Here is a 25,825-nt window from a genome sequence, read left to right as displayed (position 1 = left end):
ACCTTATATTGTAAATCAAGTGCCTTAACCATCAGCCCATGCCATATCCCAAAATTAGAGGCCTTTACCCTACTGATCCTCAATATAATTTTGCTAACTTCAATAAGATCTTCTTACCCTTATAAGCTAAAGAGATCTTAACATATTTTTATAATAAAAACTTTTCTTCTCCAAAAGTCATCCTAGTAGCTCTAAAAAGATTATAAATAGTATTCCAGTGAGGTCTGACTAGTGATTTGTATAGATATAATTACCTCTTTGACTTGTACTCAGTATATTTATAAGTACACTTTAAAATTATATTAGGTTTCCAACTAAAAATACACACACTTTTTTTACTTGGGACTCAGACAAAATGAACTGTAACTTAATTCAAATAACTTGTTGACAATCCAAGTAAAATAAAATAAATTCTTAAATTTTCCTGCATCAAACCTTGACAAAGGGGTCTCATGAACATGCTACCCAGTGTTTACATAAGCTCCAAAGTGCCTTGATCTATGACAGCAACAAAGTACTGTACCTGTACCAGTGAACTTTTACAATATTAGTGTCAAGAATGCTAAGACAAACACGGTTCTCACCAAGAACTTGGCTATTTGCAGTGCATGCACATAGGTTATATGCCATCACATGCAAGTTGTGAATGACATTAAATTCTGTACTCCTTGGAAGGGTCGTAAATAAATTAGGGAAGAGAAAATGCACAGAGAAAAAATGCTACATTTCTCACATTAGGGGCAATTCAGGATATTGTTTTAACATTGTTTTATAGATTTAATAATTTACAATTTATGTACTATTATAATATGGATTATTAGTTAATATTTTATGCAAAACCAGCAAGTACAACATGAACAAAAAATAGTTAAAATTTGAATGTAAATTTGATGATGAGGTACTCACTTTTTAGAAAATAAAGGTTTGCAGATGGCTTGACAGGGTAATGAAAAACCATTATAAATTTATGACATTTTGACAACAGTATGTCATCTTCATGAATGCAAGCATTTATATTTTTAATTAGGTAAAACAAATATTCCACTTTTGTGTTAGATTTATGTACTGAAAGTTTCTACAATCAAATACCTGAAAGAGACCCTGTTCATTAAAATTAAAGAATATTCATGAGACAAAAATGGCATTTCTAAGCATGCCTTACACAGCCATTAACAACCAGTGTAGACCAGTAATTTAAAAACATTATGCCAGCAAAATTATAAAGAATGGTTTAGAAGAAGAAAGTTTGCTGTTAAATGAACAAATCTCAACTAGACTAGACAAGCTTTAGCTGTAATATTATTAACAAACTTGCTAATCCATACAAAGTGTATATAATATTTTTCATATGTTCTTTAAACCTCTTTTGTTAAAAGATTTTTCAAAGTACTATAATACTTTTTTATTATTATTGTTTTCTGCAAACATTAAAAAAAACTTCACTTACATAGTCAGCTAAAAACTTTATTCCATTAGGAAATCTTTCTGGATCAGGTTCTAATCTTCCATGAGGCTCTCTCTTTTGCTTCATCCAACAATCATCAATATTTATGTATTCATAACCAGCATCCTTAAAACCATCCCTAACAATTCGATCTGCCATTTCCATGAAAAGCTTTTCACTAAAAATGTATAAATTAATAAAATATTATCACATTTGTTTAAAAAACTAATTAAGTGAAACCATTGGTATTCTAAAGATGGCTGGTATGAGTATTAAAACTTTAATTAAATTAAAGTACAGAACAATGTTTTGATCTTCTTAGGTCATCTTCAGGTTAACCATCTACCCATAAAACAGCCATAAAATAACTGGATTTTTTTATGTTATAGAGGTAATATGGATTGGAGGTCATTGTTATAAACAGTAAAGAAACAAGGTCTTAACAAATCTCCATGAAGTAGTAAATCTCTATATCAAATAACATGCAAATTTATAATAAGCAATGGAATAAATAAATATTACTACTAATAGATATTTCTGTGAAGTTGCAAATACCTATTTCAGTTTGCTTCTATATAACAATAACAGCTTGTAGCCAAAATTTTACAGGGATTTCTATTAGCAGTAATTTTTATCTTGTTTCTTTACTTTTTATAGCTACATTACTTCATTCTTATTACACATTTCTAAAAATGTTATATTTTTTGTAAATATTCTAGTTGATTTACTTTTTTATACCCATTCATAGGTTAAATCCATAATGGGCTTAGACTAGGACACAACCACAGCTATGTACATATAAAATTTTACTGGTAGAAAGCAGTAAATAAAATATATATATCTAAAACATCACTTTGTATAATCTGCCTTTTAAAGTAATTATTATACAAAGTTGTGTAATAAAATTTAATATTACGTGTATTGATTTTGTTTTTTTACACCTCACTTCTTACATAATGTAGAGAGTGGGCTCCCTAAAAGACACTAATTATATAGAGTACAAAGCGTTAAGTATTTACATATTAATCTAGTAATGTTCATCTATTATTAGCTGGTAATTTCAGTTTCTCTCTGTACTTAAGCTTCTCAAGTGAACACCAGATATTTGTAAGAAAGCTAACTTCAAGGGGTAATGATAACATTGTTTATTCTAGAATGATTATATTTTATACCTTATTTAGTATTCCAGAAAAGGTTTAGGTGTAACATATAAAGCTGTTTTTGTTTTAGAGCAGCAAGCAAATAATAATAATAATCAGAAGAATTATGAACAGGCTATTTTGAGTTGATATTCTTTCCCTTGTAAGTCTGACATTCATGCTTTTTTTGTGCATTTTTATATGTGTATAGCCTTAGCATTACTTTGGTTTCAATAGTTTCAGTAATATCATTATTTAAAAGTGTATATGTATGTGGAGTTTTAAAATATGAAAAATAGAGTTTTTTTGTACATGGAATGACAGAAGTAAACTGTTTGCAGTTAAAGGCAACATTTTTCCATCCTGAAAATATATTTCCACTAGCCCTGATACTCCCATCAATCTCCAAGCGTTTTGACATGGTATAGCTGTGTTGTTGCATGCAACTAAACGTGCAACAATCCTCCACAAATAAAAGCGAAACACACCCTCCTTCCACAGCTGACTCCTTATATGGTATAAAATTGAATCTTCTCTTCAAAATTAGGTACAAAAGAAGCACCAAAAATGGGAAGGAAGGATGAGAAGAATAAGTACCAATTTGAAATACTACTGCTAGAAAATGTTAACTTTGATATAATACCTCACTTCATCTCACACAATGTCTAGAATCCTACAGACATGGCAGAAGGACTGGTGCAAAACTAACAAGAAGTGCACCCTTCAGAAAGCACATAAAGAGAACCCAAGAAGTGTGATACCTTGTCAAAGAGAAAACACACACATGTGGGGTTGCACCACATCTCAATTAGATATACTCCTTGCCCTTGGTTAATGATTGTGTCATTGAATGGGTGGAAATAAGTACATTCAATAATCACATAGACTTGTTGTGTAAAATGGTTAAGGTGCATCAGATTACAATCAGTGAGTCAACTCAAGTCAAAACCCAGTGGTACTAGGAATGGATCATCTAAGCTATGGTAAAAGAAGGGTTTGTAACTCAGACTCAGGAACCAGAAAGGAAAGGAGACTTATGTTGGCTATTCCAGCTTCAACCAAAATCAGCATACCAAGGAAGGAACATCCAGGTGGCAACAGGAAGAAGGGTTCCTAGTCAGCGGGGTGAACTGCATATGGTAGGTTCATCTCATCCAAGACCAATTGGCATCTGGAATTGTACATCAGGTTTGAGGTAGGAGAAGATTACACATCACCTACTCTGGCAGAACATTGTCACCCAATTCTCAACTGCATGGGAAAACCCTACCCAATAAAGGCCTCCATGGTCCACCACCCCAGCATCTGGGAACTGGTTAGTGACAAGAACTTTTGTTGATGTGTCTGGAGGAATTCAAAATTGGAGAAAGTGCAATGGGTGACTGAAAAGCTCTAGTGTGAAAAGCAGGCCAAACCTGAAGGATCTGACCAGGAATGGGGTAAGCAACAATCCCTTTCCTGCTTTACTGATGCTAATCTATGAGTGTAATGACATATTGCATCATAATTATGTGGGTGTTAATTGACATTAAAGGTTGTACAGTAAAGATTTAAGCATCAGTATACATGGACAGGCAACACTTGCCACAGACCAGAATCCATCAAGAAACAAATTGAGGTCAAAGGAAAAATATAAGAAAAGAAACTTACCTACTTATAGTTGCACTGACAGTTGTAGGATGGCAACAGGATACATTTAAAACCCAGTGAAAAAACAAGAAGACAATGAAAATAATTTCAAAAATAAAGTGAGAATAATAGTCCACATGTCAGTCCAAGCAGTCTCCTTTAATGGAAGACAAAAATGAGCAGCCAGGTGCATGGTAAAATGGCATATCAGATGAGAAGAACTATGGAGAAAGCAACAGTTATCAGAGGATAAAAAAAACAACAAACAAATAAATTTGTGAATTAAACCAGTAAGGGTAAAAAATATCTGAACAAAGAAGGATTTTAATGAAGAAAAATATGGAAACAGGTACCATAAAAGGAAGCTGTGCTTGCCACGTAACACCAGAGAACCTAGTATAGAGACGGGAAGCAATCTGGATTGGAATGTGAGTACAAATTTGAAATAGTTCATGATGACGAGAAATCCATTTGAAGTTAAAATGTATCTCAGAATGGTTGGTATGAGTATTAATATTTACTAATAAAGCAGAGAACAATGTTTCAACCTTCTTAGGTCATCTTCAGGTCAACAAGGATAACCTAAGGTTAACTTGAAGATGACCTAAGAAGGTCAAAATGTTATCTGTTTTATTAATAAGTGTTAATACCCATACCAGCCATCTTGAAATATGAAATGGAAGGCATGGAAATCAGAGTGAAGGCAAAACTACCCACCTGAGTAGCAGAGGTCTTGGGAAGGAAGGTACAACTTCAATAACTGATAGCATAAGTGCTATGCTGAAGGATACAAAGGGCATTGGGGGCAAACACATCTGACCAATAACACTCACAGTCTAAGAGGAAAAGCAAATAAGTTTTCAACTAAAGGTGGTAAAGGAAAAAGGAAGAAGAAGGTTTGAATGGAGGGAGAGTAAGGACATGCAGAATGACATTAAGATTCCAGTCTGAAAAGAGTGCTGTTTGTGGAAGACAAAAAAAGACAAAAGGAATGAAACAAAAAAGAGAAAACTGAAGAGAAAAAACCTGGCAGAAATGGGAAAATCCAAAAGTGGTGGACAAGACTGCCTTAATCTAGCAATGACTGACACAAAAAGTGAAGAAATTAGAAAGATGAGACATTGTGGAACTGAGAGAATAGAGGCCTAGATTAAGCAACCAGTGGTAAAAAAAATATGTCACTTATGCTGATAAACAGACAAAGAAAAGGATCCCAAAGAATGGAAAATTAGGAATGCTACCTGAGTGAAAAGTCCAGTCCACTTGGCAAGACACCAGACAAAAGTCATGCATGAAGGCAGAGTATGAGAACAAACAGGTGAAACATGGAGGATTGAGAGACAGGGAGAGAGGAAGAGATAACGGTAATGACAACTGTATAAAAGTAACCAAGATGCAGTTTCAAGAAAAACTCAACAAAGAGTGGTTTAGGTGATGGACACAGCTCTAGAAAGGAGAAGGATGGGAAGACAGGCATAAAGGTAAATGTTTGCCCAATCCTGCCTAAAGGCATATCCATCTGAGAGTATAACCACTGGAAAATAATTGAAAGTGGATTGAAGGGTCACTCTGTGGGGAGAACCTTATTGAGAATAAGATAACTAGATGACTATGCCGATTGGAAGCCCATAACAGGAGATTTAATGTGTGAAAACAACCATACAGAGAATAGGTTCCTCCTTGCCAAGTAATGTAAGAGACTACACTCAAGTTGTTATAATGGATCAAGACCAATTTGCCCCTTGGAACTGAAAGGAAATGATCCAATATCCAATGGACAACTAGAAGTTTCAGAAGACTGATATGGAAACCTGACTCAATCAAAAACACAGCCTTAAGATCTCTCAAGTGTTCAAATATGCAAAAAGTGCAAATTCAGTCTGAAATGTGGAAAAAGAACACCAGCTATAGCATAATCCCTGTTCAACCATCTGGTAAGACCAACTTGAAGGAAATATAGAGGATCTTTGGTAAAATCCCATTGATTATTTAAAGCCTACTGAAGAGCCCTCATGAGAGCACAAATGAAAGGAATAAAAGCCTCTAAGAGAGCCCAAGTCCCCAAAAGAGATAGAACCTTACGTGGGTAGAAGAGGAGAGAATTGGAATTTCTAAACTAAGAATTTCACATGCCTCAGCTAAAAGGGATAAGGTGAGGTTTACTAAGACAAAAATTGAAAAAGGCCTCAAGGTGGGCAAGTATTGTGTCTGGATAAGAATAGACCTCTCCATCTTGACTAATTAACACACATAACCAGTTTCTCTGTGAAGAAAATTACTGTGTACAAAAGAAGATGGAAGGGAGGAAACCAAAAGAAGCCAGTGTTCCATATAATTATAGTAACATAGTCCATGAGAGTGGAATGGATAGACACAACCCTTTATCAACTGTGCATACTATAAAACTTTCTCACCAAAACCTGGGAGAAAGGAGAAGGACAGGAACAGAAGAAGATTGAGAGAGACAAATGGCAAGTGAAGACAGGGAATTATTCAGTCAAGCAAAATTCACACAAGGTTCAAAGAAATCAAGTAGACCCTCAAAAAAATGGACTGATGCCAAAATGGAGCCATAAGTAAGTTCCACAAAGATTTGACAATTAGACATACACAGACTAAATGTGCATCTATACCCCAAATATTCCAACAACAAAAGAGCCAGGGGTGAAGAGAAAGGGATGATGAAGCCAACTGGGCCATTGTGAGTAAATAAAGGGAATGGAGATTCACCAAAAACCTCTTTAGGGAAACAACAGACAGCCACAGACAAGCAGTGAATCAAAGAAAGGAAATGAAAATGTGTTCTAAGAGTTAAATAAAGGCATGAGAACTGATTTTGGAAAATTAACTGATGTATCTGTTTCAAAACCCCAAACAGGGATTGACAAATCCAACTGCTGGGAAAAGGATTTGCACAGAAATATTAAGCCAATGCATATGAGCCTCAATAGTACATAGGAGATAAGACATTATGTTCCTCAATATAAATAAGTGGAAAATCTACAAACAATGATCTTAACATTAGGAGAAGGAAGAAAAACAAAATAACTGGAAGAAGGTGAGTCATATAAAAGGGAAGTAGAGTGGTCATACAACACAATTTATAGATCCCTGGCACTATAGTTCTGAAAGTATCTCTTTCTCTGTTTCCTCTCTCCATTCCCCTCATCTTCTATTGCTGTTGCAATAATATTGTATGCACTTATCCAGACTTTCAATATTTATGGAATTTTTAGTCCTTATCAACTCACCATTTAATTATCTTTAGGGAAGCAACCTATATAGTATATACGATGTGAAGGAGTAAAAAAAGAATCAATACATATAATATTAAATGTTACTTCATACACTTGTAGAATAATTACTCAAAAACATGAAGGTTCATTTAAAGCAATGTCTTATATGTATACATTTAATTTGCAACTGTTTTTCTACTAATACAATTTTATATACTTCAGGTTGTGTCTTAGTCTAGAAATATATTTTAAAGAAAGAGGCAGTCAACTGTGCCATAAGTGTGTGTCACACTCCTATGGGGGGAGGGCTGTTGCATGCTAAAGAGTAGCTGTACCACATGTAAAAAATGCAATTATATTTATACAGAGAGAATTTAGTCACCAGAAACTATAAATACTTACTATATTTTCATGAACCATATTAGCTAGCTATCATATCAAGTAATCCCTTGCCCACAGAATTGTACAAAAGAAAGCCAGCAAACAAGAAAAATAAAGAATTGAGAATTTAAAATCCTCCAGTGAGGATCACAAAAATGTAATTCTAGATAACAGCATGAAGTCAAAATAAGAGTATGAATAATGTCTACAGCATCCACAGTTAAGTTTCCTTACATTTTTATGATCCTTATTGAGGATTTGAAATTTTCAATTTTTTTATTTATCTTGTTTCAATAGGATTAAAAAGATCAAACACTACTAACTGCTAATAAATCTTCTCTTCTTTTTTTTTAGAGTAAGTTACTCAGTGTAATTATTACAGCATCTTTCAGGTGAAAAACACAAAAGTCAGCTGATTCCTCATTATTTCATTGAACTTATCAGCTTACATTAAAGTGTATCTAATTAAACAAAGCAACTACAGATATTTTAGAAAATCAGCTGCTCATGCTACAGAAAAACTTACATAAAGCAGACCTAGATCTTGACAGTCATATGCAATATCAATGCTCACTACATGGTCAATGCATCATCTGAAACAATGATTCCTAACAATCATTAACCCTTATACTACAGGTAGGGGTCAGAGGGCATATCTTCATGTTTGTAGACTTGAACTGCTATTTATGAATATCTCTTAATAAGTTTAGTAGCAGATTATAGTTTACAATTCAAATTTTAGCATCTTAAACTAAGAAATTAGCTAATGCATAAGAGTACTGAAAAGATAATTCGTTTCACCTATATTTTACACAAGTTCATAAATATAATAATTCTAGAGAAAACAATGTTTCATTACTCCTTGAAGATAGTTTTATTTACAAATAATGGTGTTCCTTTAAAAATATTTAAGAGTAAAACAGGAATTATCAGCCAATAATAGATGAACATAAGATGACTATAATGTACAGATACTCAATGTTTTGTACACCATACAATCAATGTATTTAGAAGGCAAACCCCTGGTTATGTATGAAGTGAAGATGTGAAAACAAAAAGTTGATACATTTATTATTAAATTTCATAATACATTTGAAGAATAATCCTTTAAAAGACATTAAATTTGATTTAAAGCAATGTCTTAGATGTATACATTTTAGGCCACACAATATTTTCAGCATTTTCTTAAAATGTCATCATGTTTTACATGTTTATAGGCATTTTTACAATAAGCAGGTTGGCAGTTTAGAGTTGAAATTTTTAAACATTAATTAAGTATAAAATGTTTCAAATCTTGTTTAATCTTTCAAAAATTATAAATGTGCAAGTCAAAAATTTTAAGAAACTAATGGCTATTCAGAGGTTATTCCACTGTTTACTTCCTACTTTTGTCACTTAGCATTGCTGGCAAATAATAAGATTCATGTAGTGTATTTGTAAAAACATATCATGCTTTTACTAAGTTTTAAATAACTTTCTTATGTCATTAAAATTATTATAAATTATATATAGACTTCCTTCATCAAATAGTAATTTTTCCAAACATGTTATGCAGGGTATCATATATTCAGATCTTCTTAAATATTATAAAATTTGCAATTATATATACTGTTGTTGTTTTGAATTAAGCACAAAGCTACACAATGGGCTATCTGTGCTATGCCCACCATGGGCATTGAAAACCGGTTTTTAGCGTTGTAAGTCTGCAGACATATTGCTGAGCCACTGGGGGGCAATAATATATAATGTAAGTATATTAGTAGAAAAAGTAATATTTTAAGTTATTTTATAACACATATAAAAATATATAAAGTAAAAAATTATTACATAAATGAAATTATAATATGTATAAAAGCAAATAATTTCTACACTTTATTATTATCAAAAGAAATAATTAGAACTGCTTATTTGGCCTTTTTTATAACTTAAAAGGTGGATTAACACAGTTATACCACCTTTGTTATGTATAACTTATTTACTGGGGGATCCAAATAGTAGCATGAAATTGTAGAGAATGGGAGCCATACTGAAACAAAAAGTAGGATTTGGTATAATAGTACCATTACATCTTGGTTTTTATGTCCAAACACCATATTGAGTGCTGCAAAGCCAACCTGAGGTATAGTTTTGCTGTCTCTACCAGTTATGTATAATACTTTACTGTTATTATTAGCATTTTTACTTAAATATAACAAGAGATCAACTATCTTCCCATGCCTTGTGCAGACATTGAAAGGTGCTAAAGGAAAGGACACTACTGGCTTGAGTACCCACATCTTTTTCCTTTTTACATCTTTATTTGCAGAAAAATAGACTTAGTTATACTTCATCTAAAATTTGGAAATGCTACATTCATTCTAACTTTCCTTTACTCTACATTTGCCACTAACAGTTTTCTGTAGCACATTTATATGAATGTATACGTATGTATATATTTAACTAGTGAAAAAAAACAAAAGAAAAACTACTTGTCACGTTTTCCAAACATAGCAATTAATGTCAGAAATGATAGTTTAATGCCTTTTAAATGGAACTATTTTTTGACCAGTTACCAGCATAATCTTCCACTGTATGGATATTAACAAATTATTGTGAAACAAACTATGCCACAGCAATGTTATATTTAAGAGTTCAAAGTAAACAAAGCTCTTTTTAGGTTTATTTTGATACAAGAGGAGATCAATATGTAAAATATAAGCTGTGCTTGGCAGTGTCCAGTTTCAGTGGCAGTATGGCAACAATATTAAACCCTATCAAAAGGAAGCACCTGCTGAATCTAGTGTGAATAACCAGGGGTAAGAGAACAGACAATGATGCAAATATATACTAATGTACCATTTCTAAATAAATGTATTGATGCTCAGTGTCTAATCAAAACATATACTATCATATCCCACACAAATATAAAAAACTATATTTATTAGTTAAATGAGTAATTAGCCAAAGTAAAAACCTAGCATTTTTTTCATATTCTTCATGTAGCCTAAATCTAAAATGAAACAAAAATTAAAATAACATCTAAAGTTTTATTTTACAAAACAAACTGATAATTATATCTTAATCTTACAAAACTTGAAAATAATTAGGGAATGAATAACAATAAAACTAGAAACTCTATTCAAATAATATAGAATTATTGTCTTAATAAGTAACAGTAACATGACAGAAAATGATTTTTTTTCCCAACAACCTGTTATAAGTTTTCAATGATACTTTTTAAAAGTTAACTGAGTAACACTGTAACCAAAGTATATATGCTATACATTACTGGTGAGCACAATTATATCAGAAACAAGTTAGACATTTGGTTAACAGTATAGCTATTTTCAAAATATTTTTAAAAGCTGTTACTAAAACAGTCATACTATTTGCATTTGCATTTATTTTTTACATTAATAATACAAAAAAACTTCCTTACAAGACATAACTTTTAAACAATGAAACTTTGATCTTGCAACAAATCTGTGCTGAAAGTGTAGTAAACACTAATAGCATTAATAAAAACATATTTACAGTCTAGATACTTTAATAGTGTGTCTGGAAAAGGGCACAAACGTTTCAATTGTAATGTCCAAATGATGTTCATACAGTTTTATTTGCTTAGATATAATCAACTATTGTCTGAGGCTTTAAATGACTGCTGTAGACACCAGTTGCATTGATTTCAAAAAATCTGAAAAGTTTTTTTTTTTTTTTTCACTAAGTAATAGCCCACAACAAGAACACTGATATCTATGTTTCTTTTCAATACTACATGGCAACATAAGGATATTTAACTATTTATATCACATTTAATAGTGGTTATTAACTTAATTAACTGAATATCTACAGAAGTCTGCTGGACTGACCTCATATTAGAGAAGTACTGTTGACTATAGTTTTGAATTCATAAAATGTGTAACAGCACACAATTATTATACATAAAAAACAAGATAGTTCTCAAGTTTTTATACTAAAGATATGTCTATGAAATACCAAAGTCATCTAACTCAGAACCCTTTCCCATAACTCATTGTCCTTCCTAAGGTTAGGAGCCCAAGAATGAGCACAATACTCCAAATGAAACCTAACCAGTAATCTACAAAATTGGTTTTATAACCTTTTCAGACTTTAATATTTCTATAGATACAATCTAAAATTCTACTTTGCTACTACTAACAATTTCTTGGATAGTCTCAAAGACTGATCAATCAGAACAGCAAGGTCCTTTTCTTTCAAAGCACTGTCAAAGCTATTTCCATCAAAATTAACTTACAATGCAAATCATGATTAACCACTTGTATTTATTATAATCAAATGCTGTCTGCCATTTAATTATTCATCTCACCAAATAATACAAACCCTTTTGTAAAGCATTTTCTTCCTCCACACAGCTAGCAACATTTAAGATATTCATATCATCAGTAAAGTTGAGTAAGTTATCAATCACTTCATCATCTATAAAACTGATGTAAATAAAACAAGTAAAGGTACTAACAGTGAGCCATGAAATACCTCACTTTCTTCACCTTACACCACAAATTTATTCACTGAATTGATTGGAAAACACTGACAGCTATTTTTACCCAACAGTGCTCATTGCCTTTCACACATATCAAATTATGACATTCTTTAACACAGCAATATTTGAACAGCAATTCATGAAAACATCCTCTACAGAAAATCAATACTTTGTTCCTACTGAGAACAAATAATAATTTCTATTTTTTTTCCACTAAGGTATCTTCACTTAATCCATAAACATCTCAGTTTTTGTTTCAAATAACAAAAAATTTTCAAAAATCATTTTGCAAGAATGAAATACTTAAACAATGAAGTGATCAAACTATAAATCAAATGCATAATATAAAGTATTAATTTGTATAATTAACATTAGGTACATCATTACAAAAACAAGACTGAGATATTCAAAAAAAAAAAATCAAGAGTTAAATTAAGTAGCACAGTTGTTAAGTTACTGTTGTTGCTACATATGATCCTGGAAAACTTGAAACTCCTAAAGAATGTAATGGCAGACAAACGTAGGGTAAAATAAATAACTTCACTATTATTTTATAATCTGTAGTCACTTTTTAAAGCCATGCAGCTGAATGATGTTTTATTATTGTAACACTTCTTTACAATGTGTTATTTGATCACAACAAGATTAGTTATTCAAAATATATAATTTAGATATGTTTACTCAGTTTAGTTGTCCAACTTATTTTTAGCCTTTATAAAAATCTACATAATTTGTATATGAAAGAAAAACATTATTTATATAATTATTCACATCACAGAGATGACTATGATGCTGAAATTACAGATTCTAGAACACCACAACATTGTCACTGTCCATGTATTTTCATCAAGTTATGCTCAAACCATACACCTTGACAACAGTTCTGCATCGTAGTTTCCATTGTAAAACTTTCCATCATAAAACTGCATTGTCCCAAGTACACTACTCCTTCCTACAGGCTTTACATAAATCATTTGAAGCATAAGGATGACAGTTTCCTAGCGACCATTTCAAGAGTATGATTGCAATGAAAATCCATAGGTGCTATGTCAAGCAAACTGACTGGTGTACCTTTATATGGAATAGCATAAAACACATTTCATTCTCCAGGTGCTTTATGTGTGGAAAGGTTAAATGAATGATAAATTATGGTAGCTACTAGTGCACATGACTTGTATCACTTTTACAGATCAAAATCCAACTTGATTATGCAACATAATGCTGCCTAGGTTGTGAGTTTTTGCCTGACCTTGCTGTTCATAAACTCTCATGTGTTACAAGATACCACACTACGATTACCATAACTGAAGTATGACTGGTGGCAGGTCTCTCTGTGAATCAACCTATTGTCCTAAATTTATTTATATTCCTTTGTTTTCAAATGCCTTCATGTGCAAGGGATACCTCCATTTTGGAAATTCTATATCCCTAATCTGAAAACCTCCTTATGATCTGAGCATATCAATATTTCTCATCTAAAAAAAAGCCAATAACTTAAATTTTTCAAAATTGGTAATTCTTGATGGTATCATACTACCAACAAAATATTTAAGATCAAAATGTAGTTCACATACATACCTTTCTACCACAACTATTTCAACTACAGTTCAATATGACTTGCTAATTTTCCTTTTTAAAATCATGTTAATGTAATTTACTCCATCTTCTGTATATGACACTTCTTTGTACTTCCTGATGCATCAAATTTTTCCCTTGATAAACTTCTTAACAATAATTCTTTCATTTTAATGTGCAAGATTTTATTGTCTTCTTTCAATTTTCTTATTATAAACTTTAAGGTTAAATTACAAATATTTAACTACACCAGAAAAAACATTAAACAATAATGCAAAATAAGATCATATATCATATAAGACCAATACAAACAATACTTGGATGCAACTAAACTTATTAAGAAATATCATATGCAGATTAGATTAATTTCTATTTATGGATGAGGTGGATTTGATTGATACAACAGCCTTTTATTATCTTGTCTTTGTGTTTTTAAAATTGTAATTCTGCATGTTATTAATACACTAATTACAAACCTTAAGCATTTATACATGCAAACTGAGAATAAATTGATATTAGAATGTCATCTTAAGGAAATAACTTAACTCATTACATTTTTAAGCGTTTCCTGTGAAACAACCAAATTACTATTTATTGACTTTTTTAGTTTTATTTATAAAATAACTTTCTGAATCAAAAGTATCTGTATACCATTTGAACCATCTTCATTTCAGTTCTTTTCTCAGTGGCATAATAACATAATGAATTACGTATTAGCTTTTCTAAAAATAAGCTTTTAATATTACACCTGTATATCTTTCATCACATAATAAAACTTTACCTGATGCAGTTATCAGGATGATTTTTGCAATCAACATTACACCTGAAACGTTCCCAAGCCAACCATCCCATTGGTGGAGTCAAAGCTAGCCCATTATTAAGAGCTTGAACTGGCATGTTGACTATGGTAAAAACCACAAATAATATCCACTCACAAAAACTTTTACTCTTCATTGATGAAGTTCTATAATGCTTTAAAATGATACCTATAAAGAAACACAATAACAGATTTTAATTAGAATTTTTGCAAACAGTTAGAATTACAAACCAAAGTATAAGTTATTAGTTAATGCAACTGTAAATCACACATAAACATAGTAAAATTAATTTGATAAATTGCAAAAGCAATGTGATTCTAATATACACTAATGTGCAGTTTTTGAAGAAAAAATTATGCAAAATACAAAATTATAGAGAAATCTAATTTTCTTTTTTAAAAATCTATTTGCCCTCTTACTTCTATACAAAATCCATACACAAATTGAATATAACTTTTAACGTTTTGCTTTCTTTAAATAATACACAATTGTGAAAATTACTGCATTAGTCGTTTAAGTATGAGATTGGTTGGAGCCTAAAAATAACAACACATACAGTAAATAAAGATAACCTTGCACTCAAACAGGTTCAAAAATATTTATTTGTAAAGTGTGTGTGAATAGAATTATTGGATTACTATTCGGTATTATACAGTGTAACAACTGTTCAAGAATTATGTTACAAATTTGTTTTCATTTCACCAAAGGTTTGCTAACTTTTAAGTTATGCTTATAATGGTATTATTGATGACAGTAATAAGCCGTAAATAAGTGAAACTACAGTCAACAGTACGAAAGAGAGCTTCGAATTAAAAAATGCGTTAGGCATCCACGTCAAAATTTTTGTAATAGGAGACTCATAAGCTAATTTTTTTTTTCTAAAATGAATAATACAAATACAACAGCTTAACTTTCAGATATATGACATTATGAGAATCCCACCTGCGGTGTTAAGCGTTAGGCACTGGAATTGAGGGTCATGTATTCCTTGTTATGTTACTTTATTCGAGTTAAGCTGAAAATTAACTATCCATAATCAGTGTTACAACATTGGTGATATTTGATTCCCAAAGCGACTGTCACTGTTACCAACACTGATATTCAGTGAAAGTCGCCAATTTGTATATTTACAAGAGTACTCACAAAGAAGCTCAATATAATTAATATAATCGACAATATTACTTGTACCTCCTGCGGTACGCCACGTCGACGTTATTATACGTACACAATATTTCAACGAGACGCAACATCAGCCAATGAGAAATACCTGCAGATTGTTTACACCAGTGATGTAGGACGGTCTCCCCGTCGCACCAAACAAAAAAACAGATATTCATTCATTAATTAGCCAGGTCGCGTTTTTATTCAATTTGGAACATGATGGTAGGTAAAACAATCATTTTTTTATCACACCTAAGGTGTTTTTTATTAGATATAATGACGGTTTTCTTTAAACATACCAACAAACCACAATAAGTGAAAAGGTAACCATCGACACATTAGCAGCCATATTATTCAGAACAAATCTTTATTTTACAGGACCAACCAGATTATTTAAAACATTTGGTTGTGGATTTTCCTCTCTAAAACAGTGTTTATAGTAATATCATGGAATTTAATTTAACAGTTTCTTCTCATCATCCTCATGAAATCGGTACAGTCGTATCAAGCATAATTATTTATTCAAATTGTTCAAGATAATATTACTGACGCAACATGTTCTTCAATTAAAATAATTTCGTAAAGCTTAGTATATTTATGTTAAAAAGTTGGCCAAGAATAATTGATAATAATAGTCCATTCGTATGGTTATTTAGAAAATTTGAGATAGAAACTGCTAATCTAGTTTGCTGCACTGAATAAACTGTTTTCAAGTTCTAATCCAACTCTCAAACACTCCTTAAAATGGTACGTAAAACGTGTCTCTCTTGTAGCCTTCTCACGATCATCCGTTTCATAATACTTAATTTGGCAGCGTGGCGACAGCTAAGTCTACATAGCTCTAAGCACTACATTAACCCAGCTTTCATACATAAAGTTTTCTACGTTTTCATTATAGATATAACTTCAGCAGCTGATTGACTAGAAAATCAGTAAATCACATACAGTTATTAAAAACAGTGTTACATCATCCATTGATGTTATTTGCCATACGCGATTTTAGATGTCAAGCATTACAAAACTTTTCCTCGTAAATTTACATAAAATTTCAAGAACCGATGTATGGTCCTCTATGAGTAATTTTTCGGTGGATTTCTGTTTTAAATTGTGTATCGGATTTTGTAATTTTGAGGTTAAGAAATGATAGTTGATTGCTTTCTTGCTGTTCACATGTGAAGTTAATGTTGGGATGTACAGTTAATGTGATTGAAAAAATTAAGTGTATGTTCTGTAGATGTGAATCCCGCAAAAATAAAACAATACTTTATCAACATCAATAAGTTTCTTCCACAAATCGTTTCGTTGGTAAAAGAGTAGCCCAAGAGTTGGCGGTGGGTGGTGATGACTAGCTGCCTTCTCTCTAGTCTTACACTGCTAAATTAGGGACGGCTAGCACAGATAGCCCTCGAGTAGCTTTGTGCGAAATTCCAAAACAAACAAACCACAAATCGTAGAAAACATTATACACACACAACTAGACAAAAAGCAAAATCAACTGACAAAAGTAACTATATCTCACGAATTAAAAAACCACAAAATTGTATACTGTTGCATACCATGTATTCCCGACATCAGCAGAAAAATAACCAACATTTGGCAAAAACTAGTAACAAAATATGACCTTATTTATTCAAATACCAGGCACAAAAATCTAAGGTCTGTACTATGTAAAAACTACACTGACAAACACCACACCAACATTATTTATAAAATATAACGTGATAACTGCCACGGTACATTGGAGAAACAAATAGAAAAATGAAAACAAGATTCAAAGAACACAAAAAGTCACCTTCACACGATTTCGATTACTGCAAATCAAATAAACACAACACGACCATAGAAAACACCCAAATACTAAATAAAGAAACAAACATAAACAAACGCAAAATTAAAAAAGCCTTACTTATAAAACAACTCAAGCCAGAAATAAACTAATACAAAGGAACACCTTTATACCTATATTAATAAATATAATCAAACATCTTAGCACGTCCTCTACATTCCTACACTTAATTAGACATCCTCTTAAAACATGTTGTCAGCTATCGGTCAGTTACCTCTTTCTTTCTTTATGAACCTGACGATGACCGAAGAAAGTCGAAATGTTGTTCGCTCCTCTATAAAAAATTTTCTCAATCCATACCAGCCGTTTTTACATATACGAGTATGGTAAGTTAGAATTCATTATTCTTTATTGGAAAAATATATCATAAGTTTTTGTATCTGAAAGGTAGGAATAGGAAAATTACTTTTACACGAGAACAAATAAATTGTTAAACGTCACTGTTTATGTTAATGAAGGTGAAAGTGTGAATTTATTATTTCAGAGCTTGACTATTAGTACAACCGTTGCTCAAGGCTTACTAAAATCGCATTTCACAATACTTTTTTTTTTTTTACTTTGGTTAAAGAAGAAACCTTGCGCTTGGAGATTTTCTCCAATATTTGATGTCATTAGAATTTGAGCATCAATGTTTCATTTACATCGTAATTACAACATTACAAATTACTGTATAGTGCAAGTACAATTACATATTGTTAATTTTGATTTGGTTACACGTGGCGTTTAATTAAGTGTCAGTTCAATAGCTTATAAAACATTATTATGAAATACTTAATGAGATATGTCTCGTTGCAGGGTGTAAAACAAATCAAAGCCACAAAATTAGGTAAAGGTAACCTTGTCAATAATTTTGCCTTTCTTCAAATTTGGTACTTCTTATGTTGATAACGGTGAGGAAGTGGCTTAATAATTATATCCAATTAAGTTTAATTATCACTGTATACAGAAAACTATGATATTAGGCCCTGTTTGGTGGTTACATGGCTTTTCTCAAGCCGAGGCTGGTCATTTTGATCTGGTTACACGTGGCGTTTAATTAAGTGTCAGTTAAATAGCTTATAAAACAGTATTATGAAATACTTAATAAGATATGTCTTGTTGCAGGGTGTAAAACAAATCAAAGCCACAAAATTAGGTGGAGGTAACCTATCAATAATTTTGCCTTTCTTCAAATTTGGTACTTCGTATGTTGATAAGGGTGAGGAAGTGGCTTAATAATTATATCCAATTAAGTTTAATTATCACTGTATACAGAAAACTATGATATTAGGCCCTGTTTGGTGGTTACATGGCTTTTCTCAAGCCGAGGCCGGTCATTTTTATCAAAAGTAACAGATAAAGGTGAAAATAAAAGAATAGTTTATTTGATACAGTTATTATTTTTACCTTAAATTCCACCTGATCACATCGTCGTGAGAAAGCGTAAGTTAAACTTTTCTTCTCCGGCGCAGTTAAAGATTTCTAAACTATTTGTATTTGGTTTCAGTTCAATTGCTACAGACAGATTAAAATGAAACTGTTTCTGGTATTTCAAAGAATTCCACCTCATATTTCATCTATTGAGGAAATACCTCACACACCACAACGCCAAATTCGCGTAAATTCTTATAAAGTTGCCAATTCGAACGTCAGTTCCCTAAACGTGTTATCAAAATAAAAATTGTTTCGTGATATTTTTATCAAAGCTCAAGTCGTTAATTTATTTACAACTAGATTTAACGTACTTAATAAAGAAAATACTACCAAACACCAAAACAGAAGAGATATGTAACTTATTAAGTTTTTCTTTAAGTTTTACAACGATTAATAATTATTATATATTTAAAATAAGAGTGTAGACTACTTCAACAAATACGTCAAATGTTTGTTGCTATTCTAACAGTAGAATAACTTTTTAAAATAACAATAATATTCCTTAGCTACCCGTTAATTTTGTCTCTTCATCGAAGTCATAAGGTTCTTTACATCACTTAATTTTATTATGCACAAAACTACACAAAGGATTCTGTGTTCTATCCACTAAGGTTATTGAAACTCGGTTTGTAGCACTATAAGTCCGCAGACATACCACTGTGCCGGATAGTATTTTAATAAAATAAATATATCAATCTTCGATCACCATTCAGTTTGTTTGTTTTGGAATTTTGCAGAAAGCTACTCGAGGGCTATCTGTGCTAGCCGTCCCTAATTTAGCAGTGTAAGACTAGAGGGAAGGTAGCTAGTCATCACCACCCACCGCCAACTCTTGGGCTACTCTTGTGCAAACGAATAGTGGGATTGATCGTAACATTATAACGCCCCCACTGCTGGGAGGGCGAGCATGTTTGGCGCGATTCGGGCGCGAACCCGCGACCTTCAGATTACGAAGGGCACGCCTTAACGCGCTAGGCCACACTGGGCCCTCACCATTCAGATAGTTATGCATTTTCTAGCACTTTCAAATTATTTAATTTGCTGTTTTACGAGTATAGCTGTAATGTTTTCATTTAATGGATTAGAGATATTATGTCTATTTTATATTTAGATAGTTATTCACGAATGGGATCAAAACACGGTTTCTATAAAACTAAACAAACTTGAATTGATTCAAACTGAATAAATCGTAAATTAAACATGAAACTTTAAAGGTAAGTGGACAAATAATGAACAGTTAGACGTATATACTGATGTAGTGACATTATGACAACAGTTTTATTTTGTATCATAATCTGTTATATTGAAATTGAAAGATGCGTATATATATATGCTGTGTAATATATTATAGATTCTTTCGAAAATAGTGCAGTGTTTACTACATATTTTTATTGAAATAAATGTGGATAAAATTTAATATTTATTTTACATTATAAAGTTTATAAATTTCCTTATCTTGCTTCCATAAATATATCAATACCACATATTTGTTGTTTTAAAGTTAGCTGTTTTTGACGAGTGGTGACAGAATTCTAAGGTCGGTGAATTTTCTAGCTCCAACTTTTTACTAGCCACAGTAATCGCTGTTAGTTGTATTAGCTAATAGATTAAGAGGATCGTTAAGTTGCTTAATAAACTGGTACAGACAGTTGCTCCTCTGTTCAGCAGTAAAAACATTAATAACAATGAATAACAATAATTTTAAAAAGTTGTTGGCAGACACTGCCAGCCAGTTTTTGTTTCTAGTTAGTAGTTCAAATTGTTATAACAAAGATAGGACGTGTTAGTCCGAGATGCCAAAAGAACAAATCTTCGAATAACAAGCTCACCTTCCCTGAATCATTGAGGATGGGAGGAGTTAGAAATTTAAAAAACAAAACATACTTATAAGGATAAAACTGGGAAAATAACAGGTAGCCCATTATTTAGCTTTATGTTTAATGACCACCAAATATAATGGTTATATTTTAATTACTTTGAATGTGATAGTCAAAACAATAAAAAATAGTAGTTATGAAATATCCTATTTTCGATTAGTTACTTATTCTCTTGACAATCGATTGAATTGTGATTTCACTTAATAGATTGTTGTAATAATTGGAGGCATTACTCGTAAATTCCTTTTATTTGTTATAATGATCACAATCGATATAATGATTTAGATTAAGTGACTGCTGGATTAATCGAAAACACTAATAATCATAAATATTAATTTTTGATTAGTTGATTATTTTACATGACACTAAACAATGTAATCGCTGCTTACAGGTAATAAATTGTATCCACTAAATCGCCCAGGTCAGGAAATACTCTCAGGCACATACGTTTTCATTATAATTACGTATAAGTTCAGAGGATGATTAACTAGAAAATCATTATATCACCTAAAACTATTAAAAGTAGCTTAAAAATCATATATTGTACTTTTAACATCTGTTAGCCACATGAATGGTTAATATTTATAGCCAAAAGTAAATTTATCACCTTGTTAGAAAAATAATGCTGACTTACTAGAACCTAAACTGTTTTTCCAAGTCTTAAATTTGTGTCTTTTCATCCTCTTTTTTTAAGTATAACGCAAAGAAATCAGAGGTTTTGATCCTATTAATCCACCTAATAATCGTTTACGCTTAAACAAATTGCCCCAAATCCTTTTTTGATAAGGAGAAAATACTTTAAAAGATTATAACGTTAACATTTCCTTCCTTGGTATCATCAATAAGTCAATAACCTTTTCTTTTAATTAAATATACTGAAACTTCATAAAGCATTTCAATTCGGCTTAACTACGACACAGCCTTAAGATTTGGAACAGATATACAAGGCTTCAGTTGTGACAGTTGTACGTTTCTAACATTTTCGATATTATCAGGCTAGTGGTTAACTCGTTAAACGGTTTTGCCAGGTGATATGATATTATACACTTATAATTCATTTTTGATAAAATCGGTTATGTATAAGATTGTTTTGGTTTCTTTTTTGGGCAACTTTGGCGTGCCAAATGGCACTCTTTAACCAAGGGAGATTGTCCTTACAAAATTATTAAGATAAAAAGGAATACTTACAGCTTAATTGAAAACTGTCGCATCAATAATGCATGAAAAGTACCAGCAGCGAATTATATGTTGCTGTACTAGTAGAAACTATGTGACCTACGTATGACACGTGAAAATCAAGTTGCTGACATGAACATATTTTGAAAACAAACGTCACAACAATGTTCAAAGGTAACTTGCATGTTGTAATTAGTCCTAAGTCCCAGAGTTAAAGTGTCATAATGCTAAGCTGTTTCATCTTGTTTCACTTATGAGTTAATTTCCATGAAGCTTACGTATTAAATAGCGGCAACACTATAGCTCCAGTTACAGCCCGACAAATGACAAATACATAAAATGTGTTCAAATCAAGGCCGTCATAATAGTTATATAAAGAAATCATATTTGTTACATTAATAAATTAACCTAAATAAATTAAAAAACAAAAGTGTATATTTATCTATGGATTAGCGGACGTATAGTTATTCTAACCTAAAGATTTGGGTCGATATTAGATTGAAACTACAGTTGTTTGGAAAATTACATGGGATGTAGGGTCCACGAAAGTATTAGCCCCTGGGTCCACACAACCTTAAATTTGCCACAGGAAGTACCTGTCCTCTGGACGGAAGTTGTGTATTTTCATCATTAATGAAAGGTTATCTTAGAATATGAAAAGTGGCTTCCCTAATATGTAATTCTAAAGAAATATAAAAATGACATTAACAATCGCAAAAAATAAAATGTGAAACGACAAGTTTACATGTATCTTCTCATGGACCCAATGAACATCCATACGAAACTTAGACCCATCAACAGAGAAAGAGAAACAGAAAGTGTGTTGAGCAGTCTGAAAGAGTTATGTCAATGAACAGGGGATCACAAAAAGTTCGGGTGTTTCCCGACATTCTAATTGTTTGGCCATGAAAGACACTTAATTCTAGGCGTAAATTAAATACCCCGCTTCTTTATATATATATATATATCACCTTTAACTTTAGGTGCTAAAATGGTGCTCTGGTGCGCTTCGACAGCTTTACTCTCGTGAATATGAGAGGGTAGGGCTCCTTCTTTAGAATAGCTAGTATACACACGATGTAATCCCAGTTTATTTTGTCGTTAAAACAAACAGCTTTTTGGTTTTTCTAGCGATATTTTTGAAGCAACTAGCAATAACAGTAGTGTCCAGAGAAAGGAGTCGCCAATTTCTGTGGTCACAAAATTACTTATAAGTGGCTCAACAATATGAACATTGTTCTTCCTAGTACATTTTGTTGCACTCCACACGACATTAATATACCTGAACAACCTTAAGTTAGCCACAAGAATGGCTAATATCTCATTGCCACAAGAACAGTGGATATATGAAAGCTACAAGAATGGTTGATATATGATAGCCATAAAATGGTTCATACGTGGTTGATACATATTAGACACAAAAATTATGAATATATGATAGTTACAAGAATGACTGATATCTGTTAGCCACAAATTCACTGGCCGGTATACTTCTTTAGCTGTCATACCTATATTCGCCAGAGGATAGATATTTCATACTTTCTGCACTATATCAAATAAGTTTCGATTGCTGAAAGGTCACATTCGAGAGTACACGTGGCAAAAATAAAGGAGTACGTTGAACACATTTACAACAGGAAAGAAGCTGAAATTAAAATTGAAATAACTGTGCGCAACCTGTTTTTATCTTGTAATTCGTTTTAAAGACAAAATGTTTCAATAAATTGAAATGGTGTTTTTTTTTTAGACGTTAATGATTAACTAAAGCTTTCAGACAGATTTTTGATTTCTATATTTCGTACATTGTTTGACGAAAGGAAACTCTTACAAGCAAACTACAACAAATTGGCTGCTTTTCTCCAGTCATAATTGTTAGAGATAAGTTTATATGGAAATATAAGATAAAAAGTTAGTAATTGTAATGCCAATCACTTGTGAAAAAACACATTAGTTGAGATAATGCTTACAACATAAAAACGAGAACCGATGAATGGAGACTGCTGAAAGAACATATTTTGGGTTATTCTTTGATGGTAAGTACACAACGTGAAAGTGTCTGAATGTTTAAATTATCAATGTAGCTTTAATTAAAACAATCAAACAAACATCCATAATATTCAAGGCCTACTTCGTAAAGTTAAATTTGAGAATGCATACACATTTAGGAAAGATAGGGAATTTGTACGGATAATTAACGTCACGAGTTTCAACATTTTCAGTCGTGTGGAATATTATGAGATTTGGTTGAGTGACGTTAAAGCATGACAGAAAGAAAAGAATACTCTAGGGTACCATTCACAACACATTGTACATAAAAACCCGAGAAACAGTGCTAATATTGTTAATATCTAGATTCTAGAAGTTAATATTGTAACAATTATTATATAAATTTAATGCTAACATATGCCTTTCTGATAACTGAATTACAATACATGTTTACTTCTTAAACTCTAGCAAATTGTGAGGTGTCGAGTAATATTAAAGTTGGTTATTAACAAATGTATATATAAATAAGTTAAGAAAATCTGAAATAACTGTTTAAATAAAAGCTTTAAAGTTCTAATTGCGCTATAGTTATAAAAAATATGAAAATTTTACACTTGTAAAGGCCAAACTTTATTTTCTAATGTAAATATACAAGAACAACAGCTTTTTGCCTAAAATCAGAATTTTTCAACAATTTACAAAAATATAGTTTATGATAATGTTTATTATCAATTTCTTTATTTAAAATCAATTACGCTTTAGTTTAGGTTTGCAAAAAAATATGAAAAATCACATTATATTTGTATTATAGAAGACAAAAGGCGGAAGACTTTCAAAACGTCGTCCTCTACACTTGTGTCTCCACAACAGGCAGTTGCCGTCCATTCTACAAAATTTCAGCATTGTATTATAGAAGTTTAGTATTTTTTCTAACTTCCTATTGTTATAAGTATAAAAATAAAGGTTAAATATAAATAAATAATTTAAATTGATTGATTTCACTGAATTTAGTTGGTGTTTTTTTTTTTTCAAATATGGATAAGTATTTTACTGAATTACTTAATTATTTACACCTCAAAATATCTGGACGTAGTTTTTCAAAAGAAAATGCCAAAAGAGATGCTATAAATCCGATAACCAAACAATAAAACACTCCTTAAAAGTCAAATAGAGTCAACCGACGAAGGCTAGTAATCGGTGAAAACACAGAGCGAGTGTACTTTGTTGTCATCATATCGTTCAATTTGACAAAAAGATTATTTTCCACGGTTTCGGCAATCGTATAAGAATGTGAAAGTTTCATAGATTTTACAGATAGTATTAATTTCCTTAACTTATACAAGCAAACAGTGTTTGAAAACCCAAACTCCTTGTTTATTCAAATGTCATTTAGTGTTTCTGTTTGTTTGTTTTTTCAGTATTCAATTGAAATGCAAAGAATTATTACATTGAAAGAATTGGAAAGTACAACATGGCCCAGTTTTTCTTCCTATGTGCTTTTTTGTCTTTATTTAATTAAAAAAAACTTCTTTTATGACTTAACATAAATTGGGTTATGGTTTTATGTCTTAATTGCCCATTACGCGTATCGAAACGGTTTGCAGCAGTATAATTCGGCAGATATACCACACTGCCATTGGGGA

General features: G+C 31.6%; 1 protein-coding gene and 1 long non-coding RNA gene across 8 annotated transcripts in view; one reads left to right on the top strand and one right to left on the bottom strand.

Annotated features, from left to right (window-relative positions):
• The window catches only part of LOC143234734 (alpha-N-acetylgalactosaminidase-like), a 43,252-nt gene extending 27,007 nt beyond the window's left edge, over positions 1-16,245 (bottom strand). Inside the window, exons 1-3 of one of the 7 annotated variants that reach the window (XM_076472301.1) lie at positions 16,184-16,245; positions 14,687-14,891; positions 1,448-1,622 (exon numbers count right to left, since the gene is read on the bottom strand). In XM_076472301.1, the coding sequence (XP_076328416.1) occupies positions 1,448-1,622; positions 14,687-14,891; positions 16,184-16,223 (420 nt within the window). In that variant the 5' untranslated portion in view covers positions 16,224-16,245. Of the gene's footprint in view, positions 1-1,447; positions 1,623-14,686; positions 14,892-15,665; positions 16,123-16,183 lie in introns of those variants that run through there. The other 6 variants (XM_076472300.1, XM_076472299.1, XM_076472302.1 and 3 more) reach the window with 6 other exon arrangements.
• A 1,700-nt stretch (positions 16,246-17,945) lies between these two features.
• LOC143234737 (uncharacterized) lies at positions 17,946-25,174 on the top strand. The gene is made up of 2 exons (XR_013018781.1): positions 17,946-18,056; positions 24,994-25,174. It is a non-coding gene; the product is annotated as an uncharacterized LOC143234737 (long non-coding RNA).
• The last annotated feature ends 651 nt before the right edge of the window (positions 25,175-25,825 follow it).

The sequence above is a fragment of the Tachypleus tridentatus genome, chromosome 12 (genome assembly GCF_004210375.1).
Source record: "Tachypleus tridentatus isolate NWPU-2018 chromosome 12, ASM421037v1, whole genome shotgun sequence".
Taxonomy (NCBI): Eukaryota; Metazoa; Arthropoda; class Merostomata; order Xiphosura; family Limulidae; genus Tachypleus; species Tachypleus tridentatus.
The sequence above is the reverse complement of the archived record's forward strand: the minus strand, read 5'-3'. Positions and strand labels throughout refer to the sequence as shown.